General features: G+C 42.4%; 2 protein-coding genes and 1 long non-coding RNA gene across 3 annotated transcripts in view; 1 reads left to right on the top strand and 2 right to left on the bottom strand.

Moving 5' to 3' along the window:
* CDK13 (cyclin dependent kinase 13) overlaps positions 1–5,721 on the top strand; it is a 57,758-nt gene extending 52,037 nt beyond the window's left edge. The window contains exon 14 of the mRNA XM_042888141.1: positions 935–5,721. Coding sequence (XP_042744075.1) covers positions 935–1,794 — 860 coding nt within the window. The 3' untranslated portion in view covers positions 1,795–5,721. The remainder of the gene's footprint in view (positions 1–934) is intronic.
* LOC122189213 overlaps positions 1–17,932 on the bottom strand; it is a 28,500-nt gene extending 10,568 nt beyond the window's left edge. Inside the window, exon 1 of the long non-coding RNA XR_006181748.1 lies at positions 3,341–17,932. This is a non-coding gene — a long non-coding RNA (uncharacterized LOC122189213). The remainder of the gene's footprint in view (positions 1–3,340) is intronic.
* Positions 17,933–20,047: 2,115 nt separating this feature from the next.
* Positions 20,048–27,679, bottom strand: LOC122189212 (M-phase specific PLK1 interacting protein). Its single transcript, XM_042888142.1, has 2 exons — positions 27,218–27,679; positions 20,048–22,864 (listed from the first exon to the last, which is right to left on the bottom strand). Exons 1-2 carry the CDS (start codon positions 27,581–27,583, stop codon positions 22,661–22,663), a joined length of 570 nt encoding a protein of 189 aa, XP_042744076.1. The 5' UTR covers positions 27,584–27,679; the 3' UTR covers positions 20,048–22,660.
* Between the last annotated feature and the right edge of the window lie 244 nt (positions 27,680–27,923).

Here is a 27,923-nt window from a genome sequence, read left to right as displayed (position 1 = left end):
TGTGTCTTACTGTAGTAGGTGCCATACCGACAGATTTAAAAAATGCTCCTTCTGACAGGTGTGCAGCACCTGCATTTATTCTGATGAAACAGTTGCACTGATTGTTTTTTATGGCAGTTTGAGTTTTTCTTAGCAGTGCTGGTGTTGGAGAGAACTGGCTCATCTATTGAATTCATAGCTCAAATTTACCACTTTTGACTGTGTGTTTAGTTAGAGCCTATTTTGAGGTGAAGGTTGCAGTTTTTGTTCATTTGCTTGCTTTTTTATTTTTTTTTTAATGCTGAGTAGAGCACTATTATCAATTTCTTAGTGCAGTTTCTGTAGCTGGCTGCCCATAACTTGTCAGTAACACACATGGCTGGATGTTTCCATTGGCTTATAGTGGCTACTTTCTTAGTTGTCTTAATGTTTAGAGCTCTGTTTTTGGTCATCTTGAACTGCTATTTCAGCTATAGTGGTTTATTGAGGTGTGCAGTGTGCAACTATTGAAAGAAACGTTCTGAAGTGGCTTAGGAGTGGGTTTTGTGCAGCGGGGTGTTAAGGTTGTTTTTATTTTGCTTTTAACCTTTGCAGTTCTCTGAATCTTCTTTCCATGAAGACCTTTTCTGATATGTGCCATTTGCAGATGTTTCTGGTCACTCTTTGAACTTTCAGGTGTTTATCTGTTCCTTCAGGATTTTTTTGTTAAAGGAATGTGCACCACTTTTCTTAAACTTTGCTTGCTTGGTAATCTTACTATGAGGAGAACCTGGTATCACTTTCTTAAAGCAACCATGCTGTTGCCTACTCCAAAATGACCAGGAGTAAAACTTAACTGAGAAGTTAAAGAGAACTGAGGCAATGAACCTCTCTGATGTTCTAGGAAAGAGCCCTTTCTGTTCCGGTATTGTTATTGCATATTTTCACTCCAAAGCTTTTATTTCTCATCTCATAGGTCAAGAGGACCTGGCTAGGCAGGCCGAGATGAGGCTCCTGAACCGAACGCCGGAACAGGAACGCCCTCGGATCCTGCCTCCAGACCAGCGTCCCCCGGAGCCCCCAGAGCCCCCTCCTCTCACTGACGAAGACCTTGATTATCGGACAGAGAACCAGCATTTGCCTATAACTAACTCTTCAGGAACAGATCCTCACGCAGGAGTGAAAGCGGCGCTTCTGCAGCTGCTCGCTCAGCATCAAGCTCAGGCAACGACAGAGGAGCCCGTACAGACGAGCGTGGATTACCAGGCTAGAGACTCCTATGTAGCAGGCCCAGACTACAAGGACAACTTTGCATCGTCTGCCTTCTCCTCTGCTCACTATGGCGGCAGCGATGGCATAGGAAGCGGGTCATCGGGAGCGCTGGAGCGAAGGAGCTTCCTCGGGAACGCAGATATTCAGCCTTTGGATAACTACAGTACTGCTTCATCTCACTCACAGGGAGGTGCCCCTGCCCCGTCTGCCTTTTCAGAGTCCTTTCCCAGCTCAGTAACTGGCTATGGAGACATTTACCTCAACGCCGGCCCCATGCTCTTCAGCGGAGATAAAGACCATAGGTTTGAATACAGCCACGGCCCAATCTCAGTCCTGGGGAACAGCAGGGACGCTTCTGTGGGGCCGGAGAGTACTCATTCCTTGCCTGCTAAGATGCACAACTATAGCTATGGAAGTAACTTACAGGAGAACCCCGGTGGCATGAGCCACGTGCATGGACAGACCTGGACATCCCCTGCACAAGGACCTGGCTACTCCCAAGGCTACAGGGGGCACATTAGCACGTCTGCAGTGAGAGGGCGAGGCAGAGGATTACCATTTTGAGTATCTGTTTTTCCTCAGGCACATCGTTTTTATCTGGAAAAACTTTGGGTTTTTTTGTTTTCTAGCTGCAGTTTAAAGCAGCAATTCAACAGACTTGAATAATATTAATTCAACAGCTTTATTTTTATGTGGAAAAGGGTCTTGCATACAGTAGGAAAAATTAAAAATGCTTAAAACTCATGCTGTCTGAAAAAGAGATGAATTGATTGTACATGTTCACAAACTAGTTCTGAATTTTTTTTTTTTTTTTGTATTTTGGCAGTTTTAAGTGGATGCTAAATTTAGGGACATCAGCTTTTTATGGCACTCTTTCAGATCTTCTGAACTATGCACATTTGTGCTTTTTTTGTAAGTTTGGACCAACTTTTATGTAAAAAAAAAAAAAAGAATTTTACAACAATCAAAGCAGGGCACTGATTTATTTGGTATTTTTCTTTTTACAGAACTACCTTTAGTCAAAGGTCACTGTCAGTCATTGCACTGCTTTCAGTGTTATTGTGGAAGGCGTACTTTGTGCTCATTTCAGATAATAAAACACAACCTTTCTCTTGATGCAAAATTTTATAAATATTTGGTCGATGTTAATTTTTTCTTTCCAAAAAAAAAGAAAAGAAAAGAAAAAAAAGAATGGATGTTCTGGTAAAATGTTCTCTCCATCTCCCGGGCTCGTTTATATATAAACTGTTTTACTTGAATGGTAAGTGCCTTAACACGTAAGCTTAAGGTCTGCAAAAGTTGGAAGTACTCTATAAATCAATGCTACAGTAATACTGAAACCTAGGTAGTTAATCAGAAAACCAGATAATAATAGGAAACTCAAATAGGTCATGACTTTGTGTTGTTTACTTCATGTGGACCAGTTATTTAGGCATCTAATCCTATCTTGATCATCATCATTTCCAAATTGAACTTCGTAAGAAACTGCGAAAGTGAGAAGAGTGAAGAGCGCAGTTTTTCCTCAGCTCCTCTTTGGAGTTGTAGTAATTGATTTCCTTCCTCTGCCAAATAAACTATGCTTCTTATGTCCTTTCCAAGTGGTGAAAAAAATTCTCCTCTTAAATGTCAACAGCAGTAATTACTGTGTGTGAAAAGCTGATGCTATCTCCTTATTACGACAGCTGCTGCATTATGGGAAGTAAACAAAGGACAAATGACCAGTATTTAAAGCAGACATTTTACACTAGTTCTAATTCTGTAAACTCTTGATTGTGCCAACTAATCGTCCTTGTATCTGCTATCCACCCAGTATTCCAGAGTCGGAATCGAGTCTCTCTGAACAACAGATAAAGCAACTGTAGTTAAAACTTAATGAACCAAGAGCCACTCCTCAGTAACCATAACATCGAGCATGTTTTTTTTCCTGTGGTGACAAGCGGTCCCTCTCCTGCAGAGAGGAGGTATGGTTATATTTTGCATGTACGTAAAAGAATGTTTTTAAAGCCCATATTGGAAACAATTTCCCAACTGATTCTCCAGTTGACAAATCGGTACCTTATGTAACTGAGTGTTTAATTATTACTTTTTAAAAAGTAAAATTTCTACTTACACTATTTCAAATGTAGTCTTGTCAGTGACTTTTTGGACTTTCAGAATAGAAGCCAAAGGTGTCGATGTTTTGTTTTAATTTCAAAACCTCGGTTCTTGTTGATGGCCAAGTGCCGCGTTGCAGGGCATGGAGAAAGTCACTGTGCTGACTGTGTGGATTGAGGATCTGGCAGGTGGGAGATGGAGGTGTCCCTGTAAGTCTGGCAGCTGCCTTCGCCAGGCACAGAAGGGAGTCCTGCCCTCTGAAAGCAAAATCAGCCCAGGCAGTCAGGAGCAAACGCTCGTGGCCGCGTGCTTTAGGGAAGTCACAGCTTGCCGGAGTGCGAGGCAGGTTGGGTTCCTTGAGTAAGGACCTCAGTAACATTTTTCTGCTGGTTGAATTTTAAAGGCTGAAATCATTATTCTCATTTAGGTACGGACAGCATCAGCTGAGGCTTATTTGTTTACTAATTGATAGAAAAAAAACCCCAAGAGGTTCAGACAGTTGTTTGTTGTTGGTTTTTTTTGAGTTAAGCAAGACTTTTACAGCTCTTAGGCCATTGTTTTCACTAAAAACGTGCAGCCCCGTGTTACTCTACTGCACTTCCAATGTAAATTGGAAAGAAAAAAAAAAAAAGCAGGCAAGTTCAAATGGAAGGTAGGTTTCAAGGAGGACTAAGTGGTTTGACTTTCAGTACTGCAAGTGAAGGCAGGCGGAGCAGCACCACTGCTGGCTGGCATTGCTCTGCTGCTGCGCTGTTGTGCTGAGATGGATTTTGGTCTTCAGATGTAATAGCGGAGCCGACGCAAGTTGCTGTGGCTGTGATGGATACAAAGGAGATGGAGTAGACAGCCGGCTTCTGCGTGGATCTAAACCAAAACTTCCACACTGTTGCAGATGCATGTTTCCCAAATTCAGTGTAAGGATTAGCAGCCTGTGACTGAAGACTGTTAGCTTGGGACAGCGGTGCTGGTGTAGCACAGGGGGACAGTCAGCATGGGATGATGGCTGAGCAAGGAGGCTGCTGCCTTCTCTGCAGCCCGGGGATCTGCCTGGCTCCCCCTGGTCTGGGCCTGGTCTAGGAGTTATCCAGGCCCGAGGGCTGCCCACCTTGGGTTGTGCTGGCCCCGCATGTGATTTATCAACATTTCTTTTCTGTACCGTATTAAGAGGTGCTCACATCAGTTGAGAATTTGACCCTTTTGAACAAACTTCACTTAGCAGAGCGAGTCAGTGCTAGTGCAACATTTGGCTTCGCGTGGCCATTGCATTTCTGCTGCAGTCGCAGGCATTCTGAAAGCCGTGTGATTTTCTGCGGAGCCATGGCTTTGGTTACTTCCCACCTTCCTTTGGGTTTACTTTTTCTGTGCTGCAATTCCAAAGTGTGCTACAGAGACCTGGACACCACATCAAAAAGTAAGTGTTGTGTGTTTGTGTTTCTAAAACATAGCAAAGTACTGTAACCATGGACCATGGAATAGCAAGCGTTATTATTTATACTGGGCAGTCATTAGCCACACCAAGAGGAGAAACGTGAGCACGACCAGACTGCTGGATGTGACTTAAGGCACTTAGAGTATTAGAACACTTACAATCAGCCGAAGGAAAAGGAACTGACTTGTGTCATGGATTGCTAGCTGTGACCTGAAACGGAGCGGTGTTTGGGAAGGGGTGTAAAAATACATGTCTTTAAATGTTAATAGAATTCCCTGGGGGTGGGGGGGCGGAAATTAAATGGCAAATTTCTGTATTTTCTTATGTTTCCACAAAACGAGTCTGTGTTGAATTTTCTTCTTGCTGCGGCAGTGTGACAGCAGAGGTGCCGAGTGCTGCAGTGTTGAGCTCTGCGGGGTTTGGAGCTCTGCCCTTCTGCTGGTCCCTGCTGCAGGCAGGTTCTGGTGTGGCGCAGTTGCACTGGGATCTGTTTGGTCTCTGACAGTGGGAACACAGCTCTCGTCCGCGCGCAAATTGGATCTCAGACCATGAATCCTGTTTCCAAGAGAGGAAATCTCATGTATTTCTTGCATTCTCTTAGTTAATGAAACACACAAGCATTTTACATTTCTCCAGTCTGTTGTTACAGCATTTGTACAGGAGGAAATTTGGCTGTTTCCCTTCTTGATGGCTGTGGGATGTTCTTCATACATGAGTGTTAAGAAGATAAAGGATCACAGAAAAGTGATATGAATTCTGTATTTAAAAAATGAAATGACCTTGGGTTAAAGTCGAACTAACTTTTGCTTATCAGGGTGAAGAATACTTTATTGCAGGAGTTATTTCAAGAGAACGTAATTTAAAATAATCAAACTGTTATGCTTCAGCTTGCTTACCCTTCGTTATTTTAAGCCATTTGTATATAAATGTATCGTGTGGCTTGTAAATAAAATACATGAAAACTTGAAGTCTCTCATTGTTTTTCCTCTTTGGTTATCGAAGGGAATTTTAAGAGAGCTTTGGATTAATTACTTTCTCAAGATCCATGGGAACGTGATTTTTCAGTACGTGAAAATGTTGTTAGTTCTTCAAACAAATATTTCCTTCTCCGCTGCCTTTTGGAGGAGAACTGCAGATGCTCAGTGCTGGAGCCGGGCTCCTGGGCAGTGCGTGGTTTGGCAATGGTGCTGCAGGCACGGCTGCATGCTGGGGTGCAATTCAAAGGGTGAGTGGGAGGCTGCTGCAACTGCAACAATCTCCTACCTGAGTGTTTTTAGGGCATTCTCTGCTGGCCAAGCAGAAACACGGTTGCTGTTCTCCCCCTCTCCAGCTCCATAAAGAGGCTGGTGAGCATGCTGAAGGGTGGGATTCAGAAACAAGGGGTCGGGTATTTTCAGGATCTGGTGATGCAGTGTTGCTGCGGGGGCAGCAAGGCAGATAGAGCGTGGCCCCAGCGGTTGTGCTATGAGTGCCTTAGGCCTCGCTGCTTTGTTTTCCTGCTGTGTCAGTTAATATAGTGAAAAAGATGCCTTTTCCCACACATGCTGTGTTTTCATCCAAAGCCAAGTCACCTGCTGTACCTTCCGCATCGTTAGCCGCAGGCTGAGCAGGAGGTTGCTGCCTTTACACCAGCAGCTTGTTGATAAACACCCCGTGCAGAGGATGAAGGGGAAGTCACAGGTCAGTGCTGGTCATACTGACGTTAAGCTGACAGAATGTCTAGCAGCAGCCAAAAGGATCTTCCTTTCTGATAGTAAATATATTGGCAGCAGCTCTAAGAAAAGCCTGGGCTGTTCTTCAGGCAGGCAGCTCGTTCCACGTTATGCAAGTGGTGACCTGCACACAGCAGATCAGATGGGTGCTGTGCAAAGGGCAACGGGAATCATCCCAGCTGGATCTGTGTGAGTCAACCTTCTAAAAGCTGCAGCAAGTGAGAGAGGAGGGGCAGAAATGGCTGCAGTGCCACAGCCTGCGTCAAGGACCGCGTGTGTGAAGTCAGTGGCAAAGAACAGGAGAAAAAGTATTCCACCTTGCAGCCCGTGCTATTAAATGAGATGGAACAAGATTCGGCTGCTCCTATTTGTAAGGCATCCGGCAGAAGGGAATACATCCATGACATCCACCAGCTCCCTGTTGCATGGGGACGTCGGAGCTCCTGGCAGCCGCAGCAAACAAGCAGAGAAAGAATTTGGTTTGACAAACAAGAGCTGCTTCCTTTTCCCAGCTGACTGCAATTACCTCCACGTTGCTGAGGGGCTCTCCTTTGAGCCCCCTGCATGTTGTGTCTGCTTAGTTCAGCCTCTTTTTTTATTGCCTGTGGAGGGAGCTTGCCATCAGTGTAATTCAACTTGGAAAGAAATTTGAGTTCTACTGCAATGTTTCACTTCCTTCAGGTATAACAGCACTTGCTAATAGGCCATACTCCAATCACTTCTCACAGCTCAGTTTCAATTCTGCAGAAACAGTTCCTCCGGGGGACTTGGGAGGTGCTGCTGCTGTGGGGAATCCTCATGATATGAATGGGTCTCTCACACGGCCTCTTTCAAAGAGGATGTGCAAAAACTTCTTCAACACCAGGAAATACGGTGTGGAAGAGACGTAAAAGGGCTGCTGTTGCTTCTCTTTGTTTTTCTCCAGCTTTATTATCCTTTGTGGAGGTTTGGGGTGTCAGCTTCCCCATGAGAATTCCCTTGCTGTCCCCCGCCATGCATGCTGGGCTTCCCAGCTCCCTGCGCTTGCAGCCCTGCCAGGGTGGGCACAATGCAATGCATGGAAGCTCTCCCTCATCCTATCCCTCACAGCTGAATTTAATGGCTTGTGCTGAAGTTTGTAATGGTTGCTGGCTTTCTCCTCTCCATAGAGTGGTGGCAGGGAGATGCTCCTTACACTGATAAGTTTTGTTTCTGGAGATAGGAATAGCCTGTCCTCTGGGCTTCTCCTCTAAATTAAGAATAATAAGGCCTAAGCCAAAAAAAAAAAACACCCTTCCTGTCAATAAATCACTATAAGTCAAGCCATCAGAATGGTCCAGCCCCATGGCAAAGTTTCCTGCTGCAGTGCATCTCTTCTCCAAAGTCTTTCTCTTCTGTTCTCCCAGGTAATCCAGTAGCTGTGTTGGTGCTCTAGAAATAATGACAGGGAAAATATTTTTTCCCCCTTGTTCCTGTTTCAAATTGTTTCATGCAGCAGATTATGGAGAAGAAAGCGTATGAAGGGATCTTAGAGCTGCATGGCAAACTCTTGCCTTGGAGCTGTATTCCTTCTGGGAGCCCTGTGGAGCCAGGAGGAGGAGGTTCTGTGCAGGGCAACATCTGCCAGAGCAAAGCAGGGAACGTGCTTAATGCTGGAACCTCAGAGCGTCTTGCAGTGAAATGCAAGAGAAGTGCATTCATCCACACGTTTAAGGCCAGAAGTTCCCTGAAAATACCAAGACCATCTTTTCTATTCCTTTTTTTTTTACAGTGACCCACTTTAGTCTCTACAAGACGAAGCACATCCAACAAGAATCTCTCTCATATACCTTTTTTCTCCCCTGCTTGCCAGCCAGTCTGAGCCCTGACTTACTGTAGAAATCCTCCTCCTAGGGAGCGGAGGCAAATCTGGTATTTCTGGGTGAGAAAATCACTAAATGAGAAACTGGTACAAACTGAGCGCGGCGGTTCCCCTACCCGTAGGGGCTCCTGGAGGGCTGGAGGGCTGCCTCTCAGCAGCACAGCATGACCCTTCCCAGTGTCCTTGGGGTGGTGGCAGCTACAGGAGTTACTTGTTTGGGAATCTGGGCTACGGGACTTGTCTGAGGTCACACAGAGCGTCCACAGCCAATAAAGAGTGGATTTGGGTTGTCCCATGGTTCTACCTGGGTTACAACACTTTGCACAAGGATGAGCAAAGGGATGTTCCAGTTTGTGAAACTCCAATGCCTTTCTCTGCACTCAGGTGAGATAACACGGAGGTCCTCTTCCTTGGGGAGCCAGAGGAAGCTCTGAATTTTTGGAGGAGGTTCTTGTCCAGTAACATTACTATTCCCATGCAATAATAATAGATAATAATGTAAAAAACAAATATTGTTGTGTAACAACTGAAAATCCAGTATTACTGATGTCGCCATATATCATCTCCTATTTTTCCTGCTGGAGAAAAAGATAATTTTCTCATCTCCCTCAGTGTTTGCTGTTCCTTGGTTGCCCCTGTGCTGATGGAGGTGGGCTGCTTGCAGGGCCAGCGCTGCAGGGAGGTGGGGCTGCCACCTCTGCTGCCCTGCACCGCTGCTCAGCCTGTTCATGCCTTGTGAAGTCTCCATAAAGCAAGCTGTTACAGTGAGCTGCAGCGTGCTGTGGGACTGTGCACACCTCCCTGCCATCCGTCGTGCTACTGAAGAACAGCAGTTGTAAAAATGTGTTTATTTACTGGTGACAAGTGTTCATCACTGGGGGAAAAATCAGGCTAAGGAGTACAGCAGGCATGGGAAGTGAACAGAAAGCTATTAATGATGGATAGGAGAAGGGGGTGGCAAATATTAATTAAAAACTTATCTGCAGATGGTTTGGTGGCTCCGCACCAGGAAGGTATCACTGTAAGCCTGGCAGGCTTTGTTAGGAGCTGTGAATGCTTTTCTCCACACATTGCTTCTTGTTACAGCCTGCAGATCCTGCTCTGACTTCCCCACGAGCACATACAGTTACACAGGACAGCGAAAGAAGACGTGCACAGAGCAGTAAGAATTTTTATTTGCACACCATACTTGCAATTACAACCTTGCCTTTTGGGCACAATGGCAAAAGAAATCCCACCAAATTGCAGAACCTGCTCTGTCATAAACACAACTCTGTTTCAGCTTATACCGTAAGACAAACCAGAGGTGGCTTTCTCTTTCAGCTGATCTAATGGCAGACTCTTCATTTTTTTCCTTCTTTTGTTGTAGATCACAAGCATCGCCCCCTTGCAGCCTCTCAACTTTCACACAATTCATTTAAATATGGATTCTTGTGTAATATGGAATTTATAGGAAAAGAATTCTAAAGAGTCATACGGTGTCACAGTATGCAGTCAGTAGGCCGGTAGGTAAATCAAGTATTCTTTTCAATTATTTTTTTTTCTTAAAGCAACATTTATTTAAAAACATTTGCTGTTCTTTCTGAAACAATATGAATGAAAAAGAAACGTTTGAGAAAATGTCAGCATTTCAAAGAAGGCTTAATTTTCACCAAAAGATTTTGGTGAAACTGGCATGGCTGCCTGGAACGCGTGTTTCTTTTGGATTTGTCTTGGAAGAGGAGCAACCAGCACCCAAGTGTTGGTGGTTTAGGTGCGATCATCTGTTATTTCTACAGAACTGAAAAGAAAAACGCAGTAAGAGAGGGACTGGTTACACTGATAAGCTAAAACATTTTCAGACATTCTTGCAACAACAGAAGAGGCCGCAGGTGATGGTGAAGGTCAGCTGAGTGTGCAGAACAACACGGAGTTGAGATCGTCACCGACACTGACCCAACCCGAGGGAGTCTGTTTCCAGCTGTATTTTGAGTGAGAACAATACGCAGAACTGCTGCTGCTCTTTGCAAAGGGGATAAATGAGCAACCTGTACCAGTGTAACGAGGCAAACCCAGCATGGAGGATGTAGAAGCGTGCGCTTTGCTGCTCAGCAACCATTTGAAGGGAGAATTATGCTCGAGTTCCAGTGGAGCCATTGCTTGCATGACACTGCTGGAGGATTTCAGAGGGCAGGAGAGAAACCATCAACAGCAGCTATTCCTCTGGACACCAGCAGCATCATATTTACAAGCAGTTAGACCCAGGAAACCGGATTTCTGTGAAGAGCATGGTTCAAACCACGCTGGAAAAGCTGACAGTTGCTGCTGCTCTGCACAGCAGTTGTGAAACCATTTACAAGTGGGAAAGAAAAACTTGCAGGTTGACATTAACTGTTCTCAAATCAGTCAGAAAAAAAACAACAAGGTTGTGTTATGTACCCAGCGTTTTGTGAAAGGCCCACGTCATACAATATATGTTGTTAGAATATTGAATTCAGTGTTTCAGGAGTTCAAGCACTACGAATGATGCATTACTGTTTTTAAACTTGGTTTGTTTGTTTGTTTTTTTAGTTTTATTTTTTGGTAGCTCTTAGAAAGTAAGATACATTAAAAAAAAATAACTATTACACTGATAGTTCTATGCTCTAGAAAGAGATCATGGCACTAAGTTTCCTGTGGAAACAAACACCCCACCAACCAACAAAGCAAAACACCAACAAACTTGAGGACTTGAAACCTCAACCTATGGACTGTTTTCTGTAAAACACAGCACAGAAAGCTTGTGACACTACGCTGTGTTTAGGAACTGTCACTGTTTTGCAGTCTGAGTCCTAAATCAGAATAGCAGAAGAACGTTTGTCTCCAGGAGAAGAGGAAGCAGGAGCTTGGCTGGATTATGCAGCTATCAGCTGCACCTGAGGCACTGGTCATAAAAATAATTAGAAAAGACTAATTAAATTAATGGCTAGTAGAGCTAAAAACTGCTTTACCAGTGATAATTGCTTGAGAATCTGCCTCTGGAAAGAGCTACACTTCTGATCATGACATAAATCTTTTCCATTTGCAGTGAAATTCAACAACACAAGTATCCCTCTCAGGCTCTTTGGAGACTGTGACCTCCATTTCTGCAGCACTGTGCACTAAAATGTAGACTGTTGTATTGGTGTGAAATTGTTCCTGCTGTCATTGCAGATTTTACATTAGAGAGAAGACAAAATCCAATGATCTATACAAATATATGGATTATCTGTGAAATCACTGGAGATTCTCAACCATTCCAAGCCTTTCAGTCCAACAGCCTAAGAAGATTTCTTTCCTATTGTTAAAAATAGTGTTTTTGCATCTACTTGCATTCTTTGCAGCAAACCTGAAAACAGGAAAACGAAAGTAGCATTGCAGACTTAACTCAGAATCTGGAACATTTTAATGACTAGTCATAGCACAGGTGCTCAGAGCATCATTTCCAGTTGGAATGAGTTGGAAAGCACAGCTCCCTCCCTGCTGGTACATCTGCTCCTGGGATGTGTGCATTTGAAGCCTGCTCTGGAAGTTTTTCTTGGTTCAGGGAATGGAAGGAGGGAGGAACAAAACACTGGATCCTCTTCAGTCATTAGGCAGTGCTCATGCTTAGCAAGAGGTGTCTTTGTTACAATTTGATTCCAATGCTTCTGTGTTGGTTAACTTCACACTAAAAGTAACATTGCCAAGACAAATTTCTATATGGAGGAGAAGGGTTCAAAGCTGTTTCTAGAACTGTGCCCCACTTCTCTGCCTGCACTCATCATTCACAGTGGCCCGTCCAGAAAGATACAGTGGCAAAATAACTGAGTACTGACCTCTAAATCAGATAAAAAGGGATTGTTTGCACTTTCTCACATTAGGAGAAGTGATGGAGAGGTGCAGACTTCCACCTTATTCACTTTGTCTTGAAATCCTTTTCTTTTTTTCATGTAGTGTCTCTAGTTTAATGATCTTTGTACCTCAGATTTATTATGCTCCACAATTTCCCTTCAATACTTAGCAAAGATTGGACAACTTTGTTCACTTTTTACAAGACAAGCATATTGAGTTTGGTACTATACTCTAAAAGTGAGAGCTGTATCTTTAGGTTCACAGAAGGATTACACAGCCATGACATAGAGTTACTTAAGTCAGTTTCTCTAATCCAATTTGTGGATTCTTGGGAGCAAGAAGGGACAGCAGAAGGTGGCCTGGCATGCAGGCTCTCCTCCTCCATCTTTGTGGCTGCAGGGAGGTTTTTTATTGCCATAGGTTTAAAAGAAGGAAGGACAGAGTGGCAGGAGTTGCAGGACACTCCCAGCCTGATCCTCTCCTTATCCAATCATGGGTGCCTTTTGAATTCTTCAAATGTCAGAGACCTTTCTAATGATGGTGTTTTATGGCCTGGTTGAAGTGAAGATGTTGGTTTGGTGCAGAAGTCGTTCGTTGGGTGATGTTTACATCTTCCATTATGCAGGATGTCAGGATAAATACTTCATTCTGGCACTGGCTGGTGGATGGAGGGGGTGATTTGGGATTTGATGAGATCTATGTATAGCTGACTAGGCAAATAAGAACAGTATTCAGTTTTATTTGCTGTAATCCAGGTTTTAATGAAAGGATGTGTAATCTGTATCTCTTAACAAGTTAGCGTCACTGAAGCTATTAATTTCACCTATCTTTGTTACTCAGTAGGCATGAATTTTGCTTGGTACCTAAAAAGCTTTTTGTCTTTACCTCTTTGAAAGACGCTTAGAATTTTGAATTAGTTAAAAAGAAAAAATAGGGAGAGGGAGGAGAGAAAAACAGACAACTACCAAAGAGGGTCCGCCTGACCTCAGGACAAAGGTAGTGAAGCAAGAGCCTGAAAAGAATGTGCAGCAAGTAAAAAGGAAGGGGATGCAGGCAGATTACAGATGGAAGTGCCTTTGCTGAGTGTTTTCCAACTGAAGTTGCAATTTATTACTAGTGAGGTGACTGACAGCTTCTATTGTGAAATTTGCTTTTGGAAAAGCTCACTAGAGTTAGCTTTCCTGTTTCAGACATCAGTAAGTTCAGTCTAAAAAATACTTTAAACCATTCAAGCTGTGATTTGAAAGCAGTTGGAAGAGCTGCTTTGTTGGCAGAACTATGGAACAGTGGTAATCAGACCGGCACAAACAGGACTGTGTGGTACAGATAGCTGTGAGAAGAGTAGCCTGGAAATTGCTTAAGTCTGTCCTAAGAACAGAGCAAAAGAGAGAAGCAAGTGCTTCAAATGGAGCGTCAGCTGAGGAAAGAAAATAGAAATGGCTGGTGGAAAGAGAATGTGGAGAAAGGGCAAAGCATGCTGTGAAGTCTGCGAAGAAACAGAAAAATGAATGCAGGTCTTAATATCTTTCTTGAGCTTTCTACTCCTTGATGTCACTTTACAGGAAGGTGCAACACAGCGTGGACTTCTGCTATCCGCTGAAACAACTGAGTGAGGCTGATGCCGAACCTCAGGGGGAACAAAGAATGTGCTTCTAAGGAGCCAGTCTTACACCAGAGGACCTCCTTGCCAAGAGGTGCTGGAGAGGGAAATCTGCTATGCTGAAGATCTTCCCCAGGCCTGTAAGTAAAACCCCAGGAATTGAACTATTTGTTTTTGGATTCTTACATAGCAACAGCCTAACTGCTAGTAAAGGTATACGCTTTCATTACATGTGTTTCTGCTGTTTTTCTGTGATGCATCAGTACAGTTAGAATGAAACCAGAAACCAGCTTTTTCTGTCTGCACTCTGGAAAGTTTATAAGACAGAGGAAAGTTGCTTTGCAGCTCATCTTCTAGCAATTTAAAAGCTTCTGAAATAGAATTTTGTACTACAGTAACTGTAACTAGGCTAAAGCTGAATGTTCTTTTTTTCATTTACAGTAAATGATATATACTGAAAAGTCCCTGTGCACACAGACTTTTTATTTTCTTAAAACTCACTTCTCTCTGAAACACACATCTCCTTCCTTGTCACTCATGGACTGAAAAATAGCATGCTCTGGGGCTGCTGAAGAGAGACAGTGCCTCATTTTGCACTTTCCTGAGGTAGTTTTCTTCCCTTCTTCCCTCCAGCTTTGTCTCCCATCGAGGATTTACTGTTTCAGTATACATACATATGCTGAGTTTTGGGTGTGTTTGGCTATGTGTGTATGTGTGTGTGCAGCTTAAAAAAGGATCGATTCCACCACATGCTCCAGCAGACTGAGAGTAGAACCCTGAAGGACATACCAAGCTTGTTCTAACAGAAGAGACAGCAAAAGCAGGCTTATTTCTATGGAAAATCTACACGCAAAAGCCTTAAGATACAGTTGATTCAATAACCACTTTGTGGGGAAAAAAAAAGGCAGGGGGGTAAGAGATAATACAAGACTTACAAAAGAGAAAGTCACGGTAACTCAATCTGATTAAGGTATTTTCTCTGAGTGAAGTTAAGGGGTGTTTGCACGCGTGTTAAAAAAAAATCTGTCAGATAAATGATAAGAGATCTGATTAATGGAAGGAGAGTTCTGTCACCTGCTTGCTGGGACAATCTTGTAGGTGAGTGAAATTAAACCAGGGAACGTTTCAACTGTGTGCTTAGAAAGCAGGTAAAATACTATTTCTTCCTCACCTCATAGCAGTGAGGGTGACAGGCTACAGCAAAATCAATGTATAGACCAGCCAGTGATTATGCTGAAATTAAAGGCAGTCGGAAAATATAACCAGATGTAACAGAAATCCTGAAAGCAGAGATTTAAAGGTTCTTTGTGCGTGCTTTCTATATACTTGGAACTTTGTTCAGGAAGTTATTCTAAGTGCAAGAATACTGCTCATAGCGAAGCTGTCTTCAGTTTCAACAGAGATGCGACTTGGCAGCTCACTCATCTGAAAACAGCCACAATTTCTCAACTTGGTCCGCATACTGCTTTCTTAGCATCTGGAAATAACAACCAAATCATTTTGTTTGGTGTAATTTAATTGCCATAGCAACCAGAAGGCTACTACAAATTTACAAAGAAAAAAGCATTAGGAATGTGGAACGGCCAGTAATCAATAGGTGTGAGCCTTGGTGCCTTCCTGCAGTTAGCAACACAGGGTGTATGCCTGCCTCATATGCAAGTGTTTACTGTCTTTTTTTTTTTTCTTTCTTTTTTTTTTTCTTGTTTTGGAGATCCCTGAGATCTTAATCTGCAAAGTTTAACTAAGCTTAAGAAAATAGACACACAACAGAGAAGTGAAGATGCCTCTTCTCTGCCAACTCCACTGCAGGAATAACATGTTAATTCCTAACATCTGCTAAGAGAATACAACTCAAAAGTGTGATTTCACATTAACCTAATGATTTTCATTAAGCCACAGGAGGCAGTGGTTTGATTTTAAGTGTTGTGCAACTACTACTTATAATCCAATTACTGCTGATACTACTCCCCAGCTGGCAATCAGTGTTTTTTGAAGTTGGTATTTGCTCTGTTTTTTGTGGTTTATGCTCTGTAATCAGCCACAGAAGTTGTCAATTAGCCTGATTCCTCTTCCCTTGTTGCAGCACTAGCTCAGTGTGATTCTTGAAAAGGGAATGATTTGCATCAGTGTAAAAAAGGGGTTGTTCCTCCACTTCTTATAAGTATTCACACTGATGTATCAACAGCAAGCTCAGCAGTCTGAATCATGCAGTTCCCTCATGCAGGCTAGAAGTATTTAAACCCGAAGCAAACACTTGTTGACTCTACAGCAACAGCTTCTAGCTATCTCGACTACACAGCAATTAGATTGTGGCAAAACACATGGATAGCAGGTTTAAATGTATTTTAATGCAGCATTAAGCAGCATGATCACTGCTGCCCATAAAAGTAATAACAAATTTTTGATGAATGCACTCTGTTCTAAAATAATTGTTAAAAATCTCAGTCTGACCTGACACCAAATTCTTTGCCTCCCAGTTTTCTGTCACTACTTAAATCCTTGTAGTCTTCACCCCAGTGACACTGGGATTCAATGTAAGCTTAGAAAATGAAAGGTTCCTTGAGAAATGTATGCAGGGGGATGGAAGCAAGACTCACTTGTTTTGCCTATGTTAAAATTCCTTTCTATCTGCAGTCTGGAAGCACGGTAGTAGAGTTTACGCTGAATTGCAGTGACATCTCTACTCATGCCATCCATCTTGCCCTGTGCAGATCACAGTAGTCTCAAATGCCTCCAGCCCCAGCATCTTCACTGCAAAAGCTGTGTGAAGTGCAGCAGCTTCTTCCGGAAAATGGAAGCTCTTCCAAGTAAGAAATGAAAGAGACTCAGATCTTTGATCTGCAGTATGCAACTGCCACCATCACTCCAGTTCACACTGATGTCTGAATAAAACAAACCTCTTTCTTCAGTAAGAAAAAAAACGAGTATAAATTCAATAAATCCTCCACACTCCTGTTTTGCTGTTACCTAAAAAACTGAGTACTGAGAATTAAGCAACTTTGGGAATTAATTCTAACGTTCAAAAATTACTTCCCTGCTAGTGCTTGAATATATAACGTTTTTTTTTTTATTACCAGAAATACTGGCAACGTGAACTCCCAATGCAGGAATACTTTCTACTCTAATTGAAAGGAAAACACACTAATCTGTCAAAATCCTTCCACATCCAGTGAACAGTAGAGGCTACAGGTCAGTGCAATTTATTCTGTGTTTTATATAAACCAGAATTGTCCTTTTTATCACTAAATAGGTCGAATGGTGATTGGGTGACTCTGTCCAAAGCTCAGGTCCTGGCCAGCCTTGAACCTATTAGTAACAAGTCAGTGCTTCTCCACAAGAAAAACACAAACAAGCCAGGTCCCATGATCTGTGAAATTGTGCAGTTCTTTCAATTTTATCCCTTCTTCTGTCTTACCAAAGAGTGGGATGATTTTTTTTTTAGTATTACCAGCATTGGCTTAATTTTTGTCCTGCTGAAAGAGGGAATGGAAAAGTTCTTACTTGAATAGCAGTAGTGTTAGCAGTATTGAAAATGTCAATAATAAACTGCACAGGAGCAGTCCTTTTTAGCCATAGGAGTCACCCTGCTGTATATAAATGCATAAATGGTTGAGAAAAGGCGTGTGTCATAGTCACAGGTGATGGAAGGCAGTGGAATTCATCTGCGATTTTACTGCAGAAGAACAGGCAAGAGTTCTAGGGGTTAAACTACAAATTACAATTTATAGTGCTGTTGGAATTTAAAATCCACTATGAGCTGTAAGCAAACCTCTGAAATGGTTTTAAATGCTGCAACACAGAGATATTTGGTGAAACAGAAGGTCTGACTGTTTGGCTGAAACCACCACCTGGACGAGAGCAAATGGAAATAGCAAGAAAATAGAGGTAGATAAACAGTAAAGTGACCTTGTTCTGGCACTAAGCACCTACTCCCCACTGGACAATTCAGAACTCCAGGTTGAAGAAATGCTAAACTCCAAATCTGTAAAGCACATATTTTAAAGAAAATGGCAGAAATCAAAACTGATCCAGCTCTTTGTGCTTTGAGAGACGCTCAGTCAAAAACAAAAGCTAGCCTGGGTGCTAGATTTGATTGTGAACTGATCAAATACTGCAACTACACTGAGCCTGCAGCCCGGAAGGCCAGCTGTGTTCTGGGCTGCATGAAAAAGGGGCGGCCAGCAGGAGAGGGAGGTGATCGTCCCCCTCTGCTCGGCTCCTGTGAGGCCCCATCTGCAGCGCTGCGTCCAGGCCTGGGGCCCCCAGCACAGGAAGGACGTGGAGCTCTGGGAGCGGGGCCAGAGGAGGCACTGAGATGAGCAGAGGGCTGGAGCAGCTCTGTGTGAGGAAAGGTTGAGGGAACTGGGCTTGTTCAGCTTGGAGAAGAGAAGGCTGCGGGGAGACCTCATGGTGGCCTTCAGTGCTTGGAGGGAGCGGATAAACAGGAGGGGGAACGGCTGTTTGTGAGGGTGGGTGGTGATGGGACAAGGGGAATGGTTTTAAACTGAGACAGGGGAGGTTTGGGTTGGATATGAGGAGGAAGTTTTTCACCCAGAGGGTGGTGAGGCACTGTTACAGGTTGCCCAAGGAGGCTGTGGATGCCCCATCCCTGCAGGCATTCAAGGCCAGGCTGGATGTGGCTCTGGGCAGCCTGGGCTGCTGTTGGTGACCTGCACACAGCAGGGGGTTGGAACTGGATGAGCACTGTGCTCCTTTGCAACCCAGACCATTCTATGATTCTACAAACTATACCACTCTTAACATACCTTTAATTTCCTTCCATTTAGTATAAGAAGCAGTTGAGCCATCTGACATTATATTACCTACTTCAGATGGCACACAAGCTTCTGAGGGACTGGGACATGGAAATCATTACATCATTCTTCAACAGCCAGTGGATGCAATCCTTCATTTAACTTCCTAATATAAGCAAGTTGGAAAGAAGGAAAATTTGGGGAAAGGAGAACAAAATGTCTACTCTTAAGAATTTAGGAAAATGCAGCTAAAACAAAATTGATTTCCCTGCATGACAAGCTTGGCTCATATATAAAATGCGCAAGTATGAAGAAGGGAACTCAGAGCAATTGCCAGCCACATCAGCTCACTGCAAAGTTCATAAAGAACAACGAAAGACCAATGGCTAGTAATTATCAAACTTCAATGTTGGTTAGATGTTTAAGAATCTTAGGTGCATGAGTGAAGCCCATGATGTCAGTGAGACTTCTCATAAACATAGCTCAAAAGCCAAACAGTCTATAAAAGCTTTTCTTTAGGGGGGGAGCTGGAGAATAGATACTTGCAGACTCCACATAAAACGTATGCTTATTCTGCCAGATGTCTAATGAATACACAAACTGAAGAGCATATAAAGATACCCTCAGTAGGAAAATAGCCTGACTGCAGAAACAGTGACCATTCTGCTGATCAGAAGCACTTCTTCCTCAGTGTTTCCAGTTTTTACACTAAAAAGGTAAACCTCAGTATCTTAATGCTAGTTTTTAAAAAAAGAAGTTTGATACAAACTTTAAAATCCCATTTTAATTGAAATGTAACATTTTAAATAGCTTGTTTTACAGTTTCAATGTAAAGCAACGCATCTGCAGTGCCAGAGAAAAGTTACTATTCTGTATCATGAAGCTGCAGTGAAAACCCAAACCTGAACCACCTTCAAGTATAGTTGTACCTAATTTGGGATCACTCCACACCTGCTGTTACCATGTCACATAGAACCGTACACAAATTAATTCATTAATCTGTCATATGCAGCTGATCACTGAACACAGTAGCTAGTAAAAAGAATTAGATTTTTTTTTTTTTTGCTAGAAAGGAGTAGTGAGTTATGCAATTCCTTTTATAATGACTGAATGGAAAATAAGTCTCAATGGACAAAGAACGCAAACACAACTGACTGGACAGAATGGGCGCTAACCCAAACTTCTGAGGAGTTCAAGGACTTACCTGGAAGTCTGCTGAGGAAAGCGTAACACTCAAATTCTTAAGTGCTCATTACAGAAGAATACCTTCGTTAGCGAGACACAGAAACTATACTGCTTCATGGGCTCATGAAGGAAGGATGCATTTCAGATGATTTTTATTTTTCCTCATCATCAAATACTACTTCCAGAACCACACTGTTGCTACGAAGAGGCTTCATAAACAAATGAGGAAGTGGTATATCCTATCTTTATTAAAAACATGTGGGAGAAAGAATGTTTGCCATATGGGAAAAGAAATGAAAATCAGCGAGGAAGTTAAGTGCTCAAGCTTCTTGGATATCATAGGAAAAAAAAAAAGGCAAAGTTTAAACTGGCTTTAATATTTAATTTTTATATTTATGGTTCTAAGCATGTGTTCACACATTTTACAGCTATCCAACAACATTTTGAAATTTCACTGTAATTTCAGAATGTCTCCTAGGAACCAGAAAGTTGAATCAGTGCAAAGATTTTGGTATGGTGTGATGAGTTTAGTATTCTTATTGCATCTAAATTCCTTGCAGGTTGTTGACCAAATTATAGGAGTCTTTAGCAGTGTGATGTACTTTTAATTGTTGGGTCATATCCTGAAGTGCATAGGTGCAGCAGCTTAAAAGATGGCATTGTGGAAAGCCTGCACTGATTGAACAGTGCTTCAAGATTATTTCCTGAATTCACTTTCTGGAACATCTACCTTCACTGATGTCTGACACCCTGTTCCAGCAGCAAAGAGGTGGCTGGCTTTGATCTCTTGGTCAACTGGAAAGCCAAAGTAGAAAAATGCATCTTTGCAGCGTGCAAGGGCAGCTGATATTGGTTACTGCAAAAAGAGTTCCATCTCTAACGGTCTCTCTTCTGTCATGAATCCTTTTCCTTTCTCCTTTCCAAACCCAGTTTCTTCTCATGTCTCACTGGGAACATGTCATAGCTTTAGTCTCTTAAAAACATCCGGTACTATCAGATCTACTTCCACAAGATCATCAAATACATTACAAAAAGTGCACTGAATTACAGAGGAGAAAAGTAACAAAAAAGATGACTCGGTTAATCACTCTAACTTTGTGAGCTTTACAGAACCTGTGAAGGTAAAAAAGAAAGAAAACTTTATGCTCCACCTTTCAAAACAACATAATTGATTTTTAAATTCTGAAGAGTATCTACAAGTAATCAAGTAATTTCAGTTCTGCTGGTACGTGTTACAGACACCAATACTGACAACTACCACAGAAATGAGAGTTTTGATTCTGGGACGATGATTTAAGAACTCGTGATATCAAGCAGGCATTATGTTCTCAGTTCTCTGAGCAGCCTTTTGAATACAGTACTGAAACAAACAAAAAAGCTAATCGAAGAAAAACAAGTGAAAAACTTTAGGTTACAGTCACAAAAGTTTAAGACTCAGCATGTATCAGCAAGTTATCTACCCACACAAACTCCCAATTCCAGTTTTAAGTTGTTCCTGAAGGTGGTATTAAGCCGAGACACTTTATAATGAAGCAGACCAAGTAGTACTACAGGACTATTGTACCTCAGCAAAACACAAGATACTCAGAACAATATAATGCAATTCCTGAGCTACTCCACATAACCATGCTTCAGGGTTACAAAAATATTTTCTAGTTTCCTGTGAAATATATAAGCTTAAAAGATACGCAAAAATATGTTTTGGAAACTCAAGTGGTGTTTCTTGCTTAACTAGGTTTTCATCTTCCATGTATCACCTAAAAGCAAAGATGAACAAATAACAGTAGGGTCAAACAACACTTTAGATATCCACTGCACTCTTAACATGGCACGTAAAGAGCATGCCTACAGCTGGAACTACTTCTTACTTGCTCTAAATTACAATACTCACTAGTGAATTTAAGAATGGATCTTCCATACATAGACAAGACCAAAAAAAAAAAAAGAAAAGAAACCTTGCTGTTTTCCTCTTCGAGATAAAAATATAGCATGCACACACCGAAAACAAGAATTCTCCAGACAAAGATGCCAGCTGTAGGTAAAAAATTAAAAAACCCAGCAGAGATGAAAAATAAGATGCTACTAATGTGCTAATGTCAACTGTACAACAAAGCTCCATTCATCCTATGCTAACCTAAAGGTAAATCCAGAAAATACATTTGCATTTAATTAATTCTCATATTTCGTGTCAATTAGTCTAAAATTGCCACAGACTTGGTTATAATCCAGAAACACGTAATCTTCTTTCAAATGCTTTTTTTTTGTTTTGTCCGAAATACAGAAGTAAATATTACAGAATAATGTTTAGCATTCAAGGTGTGGTTCAACAAATCAAACATTTGTAAGACAACACATCCATTTCCTGAGATGGCTGAAGTCATGTTTCAGTTTCACTCTGCACTACAGTTAACAAAAAATACTGTGCACAAGATCAGATGTTAACTACAGCATACAAGCACATTTACAAAGTCACCTCATGTAAGTGGTGCTACTTCTGTTAATCGGTACCCCTTAACAGAAGTCCTAAAATCATCTTTATACATTACAAAACAAGGATTTACAAAATTTCCATTTTATTTCCAAGTCACTTCATTCTAAAAATGTTGAAACATAAAAAAATACCATCATTTAAAGGAGTTTACAATAAAAGGCTAACAATCTGGCATGGAAGAGATAAATATACGGAAACCTGTTGTAACAGTCACAAATCAGTCGCTGGTGATTAAAGAACACTTTGTTCTTCAAAGCTGGTAGGCACTTCCACGGAGCCAGAAAGGTAACTTTTCCTACCACTTCTTTCCCCTCCCCGTACATAAAAAATTTCCAATGGAATTAAAAAAAAAACAAACAAGATTGGATAAAAGGGTCAATGTGATAAAATAAAAGCATTAACCAATATCTTTACTCCTGTTCATCTTGTGTAAATAAAAAGATTTTGTCCCAGAGTTTTCCTGGCAGGATGGAGTTATTTGGCCTTTAAAAGTGTTAACTGAAATACCTCCCTTTTTTACCAGTATATGTTGTTTGCTCACTGCTGTACTGTTGCTTTATGTCTGTAACAGAAACTGGCTCTAGGCCAGCCCATGGGTCCTCAAGCATTGAAGGTCTGTAATAGTTTTCCACATCATTAGACTCTCTTTTCTCTCTGCCATGCGCTGTACCAAATGGAGTAGATGTCCTGGGGGATCCCTTTGGAAGAAAACCATCAAGTAAAGAAACATTTAATAGACTAATTCAAACTAAGTTTCCTTCTAATGCAGTACAGCTTTGAAGCTTATAATGAATAATCTTCAAACAATAAACGATTACTTCTCACCTGATGCTCCTAATCAAAAGAAATTGGCTTTATTATACTTTAATTATCAATTGTGATTTACCAGTCTTCTTCAAAATATGTTCTCAGCATACCAATACGTAACTACAGAAAAGCTATTTGTCATAAGCTACTTAAGTTGACAACGTGTCTAACTCAAAAGCTGCACAGCAAAAGAGAGCGTAGAGGCTGAGGAAGTGTTGACAATGTTCACAAGAGCAGAAGTCAGATATTCAGTAGCTGAAGATTGAGCACAGCAGTATATAAACCACACTGCTACAAATGACCCGAGGAACTGTGAAAAACACTTTGTTTTAATCAAATTAGTGTTTGTGAAATTTGAGAAAACACAACTTTCTTTTAATATACAGATTTTGATGGAAATCAGTGATTAAACAGGCATTATGTGAAGGGCAATTCATCCGGCTGGGAGCTTTTGATATTTTATTTCTTCCAAAGATCAAGGACCACCACAATTGCTTTTACAAATCTGCAACTTATGGAGGACTGAGATGAAGCAAATTGCTGTAACCTTTTTCTCCCACCTTCATCTATTGTTCTTTTCCTCAAATTCACTTCCCTAAAAAGTGAGGTTTTGTCTAACGCGGCGTTCATTTAAGCTGGCTTGTTTTAACCAAAGCTAAACAAATAATATTACAGATACGCCATTAGTCCAAAAATGTGCCTGCTGCATTCTGAATGCCTAAGAACAGGATTCCTTGAGGCTAATGCCAGCTTCTGACTTGGTAAAGGACTATAAAAACACGGATTAGTGGTGGGTGTTTTGTGTTTTTTTGGACTAGCAGTGATGGTAATTGGATTTGACTCATAACCCCTACAGAATATATCTAAACAGATCATGTGAAGCAATTTCTGGGTAAAACTGAGCAGCAGTGCCATGAGGTGAAGCGCTCTATGCTTAGTCTAAAGACACTGAAACAGCTTAGTCTGTAGCCTATTTCTGAAAAAGTACTTTGCCAGGAGCCTGCTTGTGTGGCCCCAATAATTGCTTCCCTAGAACTCCTGAAGATTGATTATGGTGAATACACAACTAAATATGGGAACATCCGTGTGCAATCTGCGGGACATTTGTTTCCAACGTTTCACCACAGCCAATCACATTATGCAGGTAAGACAATGTCAATAAAGTACTAAAAGGAAGAGAATTATTTTATGAAGTACATCATACCAAAAGCATGAGGATAAGGTCAGAACACATCTAAAACACTTTTATAGGACAAGGAGTCAAGTCAATACGTGCTAGCAAAAATGGCATTAATGCTGGACTGTATTATCTGTAATACATACAGTGACAGAACAAACTAATTCATTAGTAAGACTCTTTTGGACAGATTTATAATTCTAGATTTCATTACAATATAACGCAGGCCATATGCAACGCTGCCATTTTTTTACATGCTTGACATCTAGCATCAGATTGTTACGTATTACTGTGCCATACAAAATCAAAAACTTTCAATAAGCATTAAATTTAAATATATAAACACATTTTTTAGATTCAGAATACTATTTGTTTCATGTTTTCTCCTTTAGGGAAAAAAATCAAGGGGTGATTCCTTACATTATAGGCTGTGGAAAAGGAAAATGTACAGCCCTACCTGTACAAGTAAAACTGATGCCAATGATATCTTAAAAATAATTTTATTTTACTGTCATTAGCGCCAATAACCTTTACTCACTGAACTTGTCTTAGGGAAATGGCCAACCTATTCGCAGTACCTTTTTCCAGTTAACAGATTTATCTCCACATAGGGAAAACTTTTGGTGCTACTCACTGCTGAAGGTGGCAATGCTATCTTGACAAGAGTGACAATCACTTCTTTAATCAGCTTTCTTCACCTGATGTGATTTTACCTTCTGGCGGATGCACAAAGCACAGATATCATGTTTGTACCATTTGACAAGATTATTTTTATTATTTTTTTTTTTTTTACTTTTTGTAAAAGTTTTCACTAGTAGCAGTTGCTGCTTCACTATCTGCTGTTCAGTATAGAAGGTGAAATGCTACCTCTAGGTGAACGCTAAGAGGTGCTATTTGTGAGATTCAACAAACTCGTTTTCATTAAATTTAGAAGCAGGTGCACCCCTGTGGAAAAACAGAAAGCTCAGTAAAGCATTGCCCATGTGAAAGTTCAAGTTTTCTGTTCTTTGGGTTTGAAGTGCAAAAGTGAGCACAGAATACTAGCAACAAGGTATCACAGAGAACACTGAAGTATAGACTTCAGTCTTTTGGATTTCAGTGTGAGATTTGAAGGGTTCACTTAAGATTTCATCTCAAAAGCGACAGTAACATCATGAATTTTAAGAACACGGTAGTTCTCTTAATAGCATGTGCAGAAGACAAGGGAACAACCCCTCTGATGGAATCTGATGTTCAGAACGTGCAATAAAATCCCTCTACTGAAATCTACTGACAGCCTCGTGGATTCTTGCACATCTCAAAAAAATGAGTACTCAACGGTGTTGAGATTTCCTCCCTCCATGACTGCCTCTATTGCCTTCAGGCAAAATAACCCACGTGCACACACACAGAAGTACATGCACACGTTACCTTAGTCCTAGGCAAAGCTACAGACAGACAAATGTCTAAGTGTTAAGAAGCACTGCATTCAGGTCAATGCTTTTAAACTATTCACAAGGTCTGCAGAAGAAAAGAGAAGAAGCGAAAACAAGGCAACCTGCGACTGGATTCAAACCTCTTTACATCACGTTTCTTTCTTAACACCAAAGATTGAGCCTGCCCACAAATCCTGATAGAAACACTTCTGACTAGCACTAGCAGCAGAAGGATTTCTGCATATTTTTTGCTCAGGTAACCAGGCTCTGGTAATTTAAGGCAGGCTTTTAAAAATCACTGAAGCTAATATCTAGATGGTGATCTTCTGTAGGAAAATTGCACATTAGCAACTAAACTCTCTCGTCCCAATGTCAGAGCCATTTTTATGCCCAAATGAAATCCTACTGAAAGGCAGAAACCCCACATATTTTCTTCTTTTCTTAATAAAAAGTAAAGAGGCTTAAGCAACCTGTAGGCCTCCACACTAAGAGCCTTACATGAGAAAGAAAATGTTTCATGTTTATAACAAGTCTCTTTCATCAGTTATGAGATTGTTGTAAGATAGTTATCTGCACAGCAAAAAAAAGTAATCAAGACTTTCTGAATGAAAATGTCACTACATAATGCAGTTACATTAAGATTTCAGTAGTCTGTATTAAGGTTTGACTTCATCTTACATTTCAAAGCATCAGTAGGAGCACCTGAAAGTTTTATCATGGTCTGTACTGCACATGATATTTCTTACACTTCTATGGGTTCTCTAACTCACACATATAGAATCATAGAACTGCTCAGGTTGGAAAAGACCTTAATGATCATCAAGTCCAACCACAACCAAACCATACTACTCTAACAACCCTCTGCTAAATCATGTGCCTGAATACCAAATCCAAGTGGTTTTTAAACACATCCAGGGATGGTGACTCAACCACCTCCATGGCGAGCCTATTCCAGTGCTTAACAGCCCTTTCTGTAATATCTGGCTTTATGCAGCAGAGTATGCTATCATCTCAAGATCTGCCATCCCTATCTGTACTAGCAGTCACACACCAAGTAAGCCACCCTGATTAACAGTGTAACTCACTGAGCCAGTTACTGCTAATATACCTTATATAAATGGAAGCTTTCAATGCAAGGCAAGGAAAAAAAAAAGGCATGTTGTGACCTCACCAGATGCTCTCCTTTCTGTTTAGGGGAATCTCAGCTTATTTCTCTTTAGCAGATCATCCCTCACTTCTCTCTAAGCCTGTCCCAGAGAGCTCTTCTATGCGCACAGGGCAGCTCCTGCACCATCACTCAACACTGGCAAGAAAAACACAGCGCTTCCCGGCTGTTTTAAGGAGAACAGCTCAAAGGGAAGTAAATAGGAGGGACAGAGACGCTTACGGCGGTTTTGGTCGGTACACAATTCTCCCTTCACCCTCGTGCCGGAACGTTAGGAGGAAGGAACCTCGTGTCCTGGCGCCAGGCCTCGGGCAGCCCAGGGGCCCCTCCCATTTCCCTCACCAGCATCTCTCCGTCCTCCGTAATATTGGAGGGGCAGCTGAACGCGCTGCGAGCCCCCTTCCCGGAGAAGGACGGAGCCGCTGCCCAGCCCTAGCCCCTCGCTCTGCCCGCCGCTCGCTCCCTCCCTCGGCGCCCCGCCCCATACCTGGTAGTGTCTCTGGTAGCCCCCGGGCGAGCGCTTGTGCTGCTGCGGGTGCGGGGCAGCTCCGGCCGGGGACCTGCCGCCGCCGCGGGGAGCCGGGTAGCGGGGGCTGGCGCTCTGCGGCCTGCGCGGGGTCTGCCCGCCCGGCGAAGGGCTCCCGAACCGCCCGCCGCCGCCGCCGAAGCCGGGGCCTCGGGGTGAGAGCCCGCTACCGTAAGGCCCGGGCCGGGGGCCGTAGGGCGGCGTGTGATGCGGGCTGCCGTAGCCCCGGGGCGAGGGGGGCATGGGGCAGGCGCCGCCGGAGGGAGGGCTCCGGAACCCGGCGCCCGCATACGGAGGCGTCGGGGATCGGAAGCTCTGCCGGTACATGGCCCGGCAGCGGTGGGGAGAGAGAGAGAAATAAAACCTGCGTAACGCCGTACAGACACGAGCGCGGCCTCGGCGGCGCCTGCCGGTCCCTGGCGGTTCCCCCGCCCCGCAGCACAGCGTCAGCGTTCCGGGCTTACAAGGTTCCGGGCCGGGAAGGCGAAGGGAGGGACGCACGTAAAGACGCGTTAGAAGATCGGAAAGCCTTCTAAACGTCGCTTGGAGCTGCCGGTAGCGCTAGGGTAGCTCAGACAGCGAGAACTATGGAACTGCGAGAATCCGAATGGAAATGCTCGCTAATCCAACATGGAAACGCAGACATTGTACTCACTGATCTTTGCTA

The sequence above is a fragment of the Lagopus leucura genome, unplaced genomic scaffold (assembly GCF_019238085.1).
Source record: "Lagopus leucura isolate 7727_CA_CO unplaced genomic scaffold, USGS_WTPT01 Super-Scaffold_100157, whole genome shotgun sequence".
Classification (NCBI taxonomy): domain Eukaryota; kingdom Metazoa; phylum Chordata; class Aves; order Galliformes; family Phasianidae; genus Lagopus; species Lagopus leucura.
The sequence above is the reverse complement of the archived record's forward strand: the minus strand, read 5'-3'. Positions and strand labels throughout refer to the sequence as shown.

What these genes read in the sequence shown, in the direction of transcription:
- LOC122189212 (XM_042888142.1), bottom strand. Translation starts at nt 27,583, where the DNA reads ATGTACCGGCAGAGCTTCCGATCCCCGACGCCTCCGTATGCGGGCGCC. An exon ending in GCTACCAGAGACACTACCAG is followed by an intron (nt 22,865 to 27,217) that starts GTATGGGGCGGG and finishes TTTCTTCCAAAG; the next exon opens with GGATCCCCCAGGACATCTAC.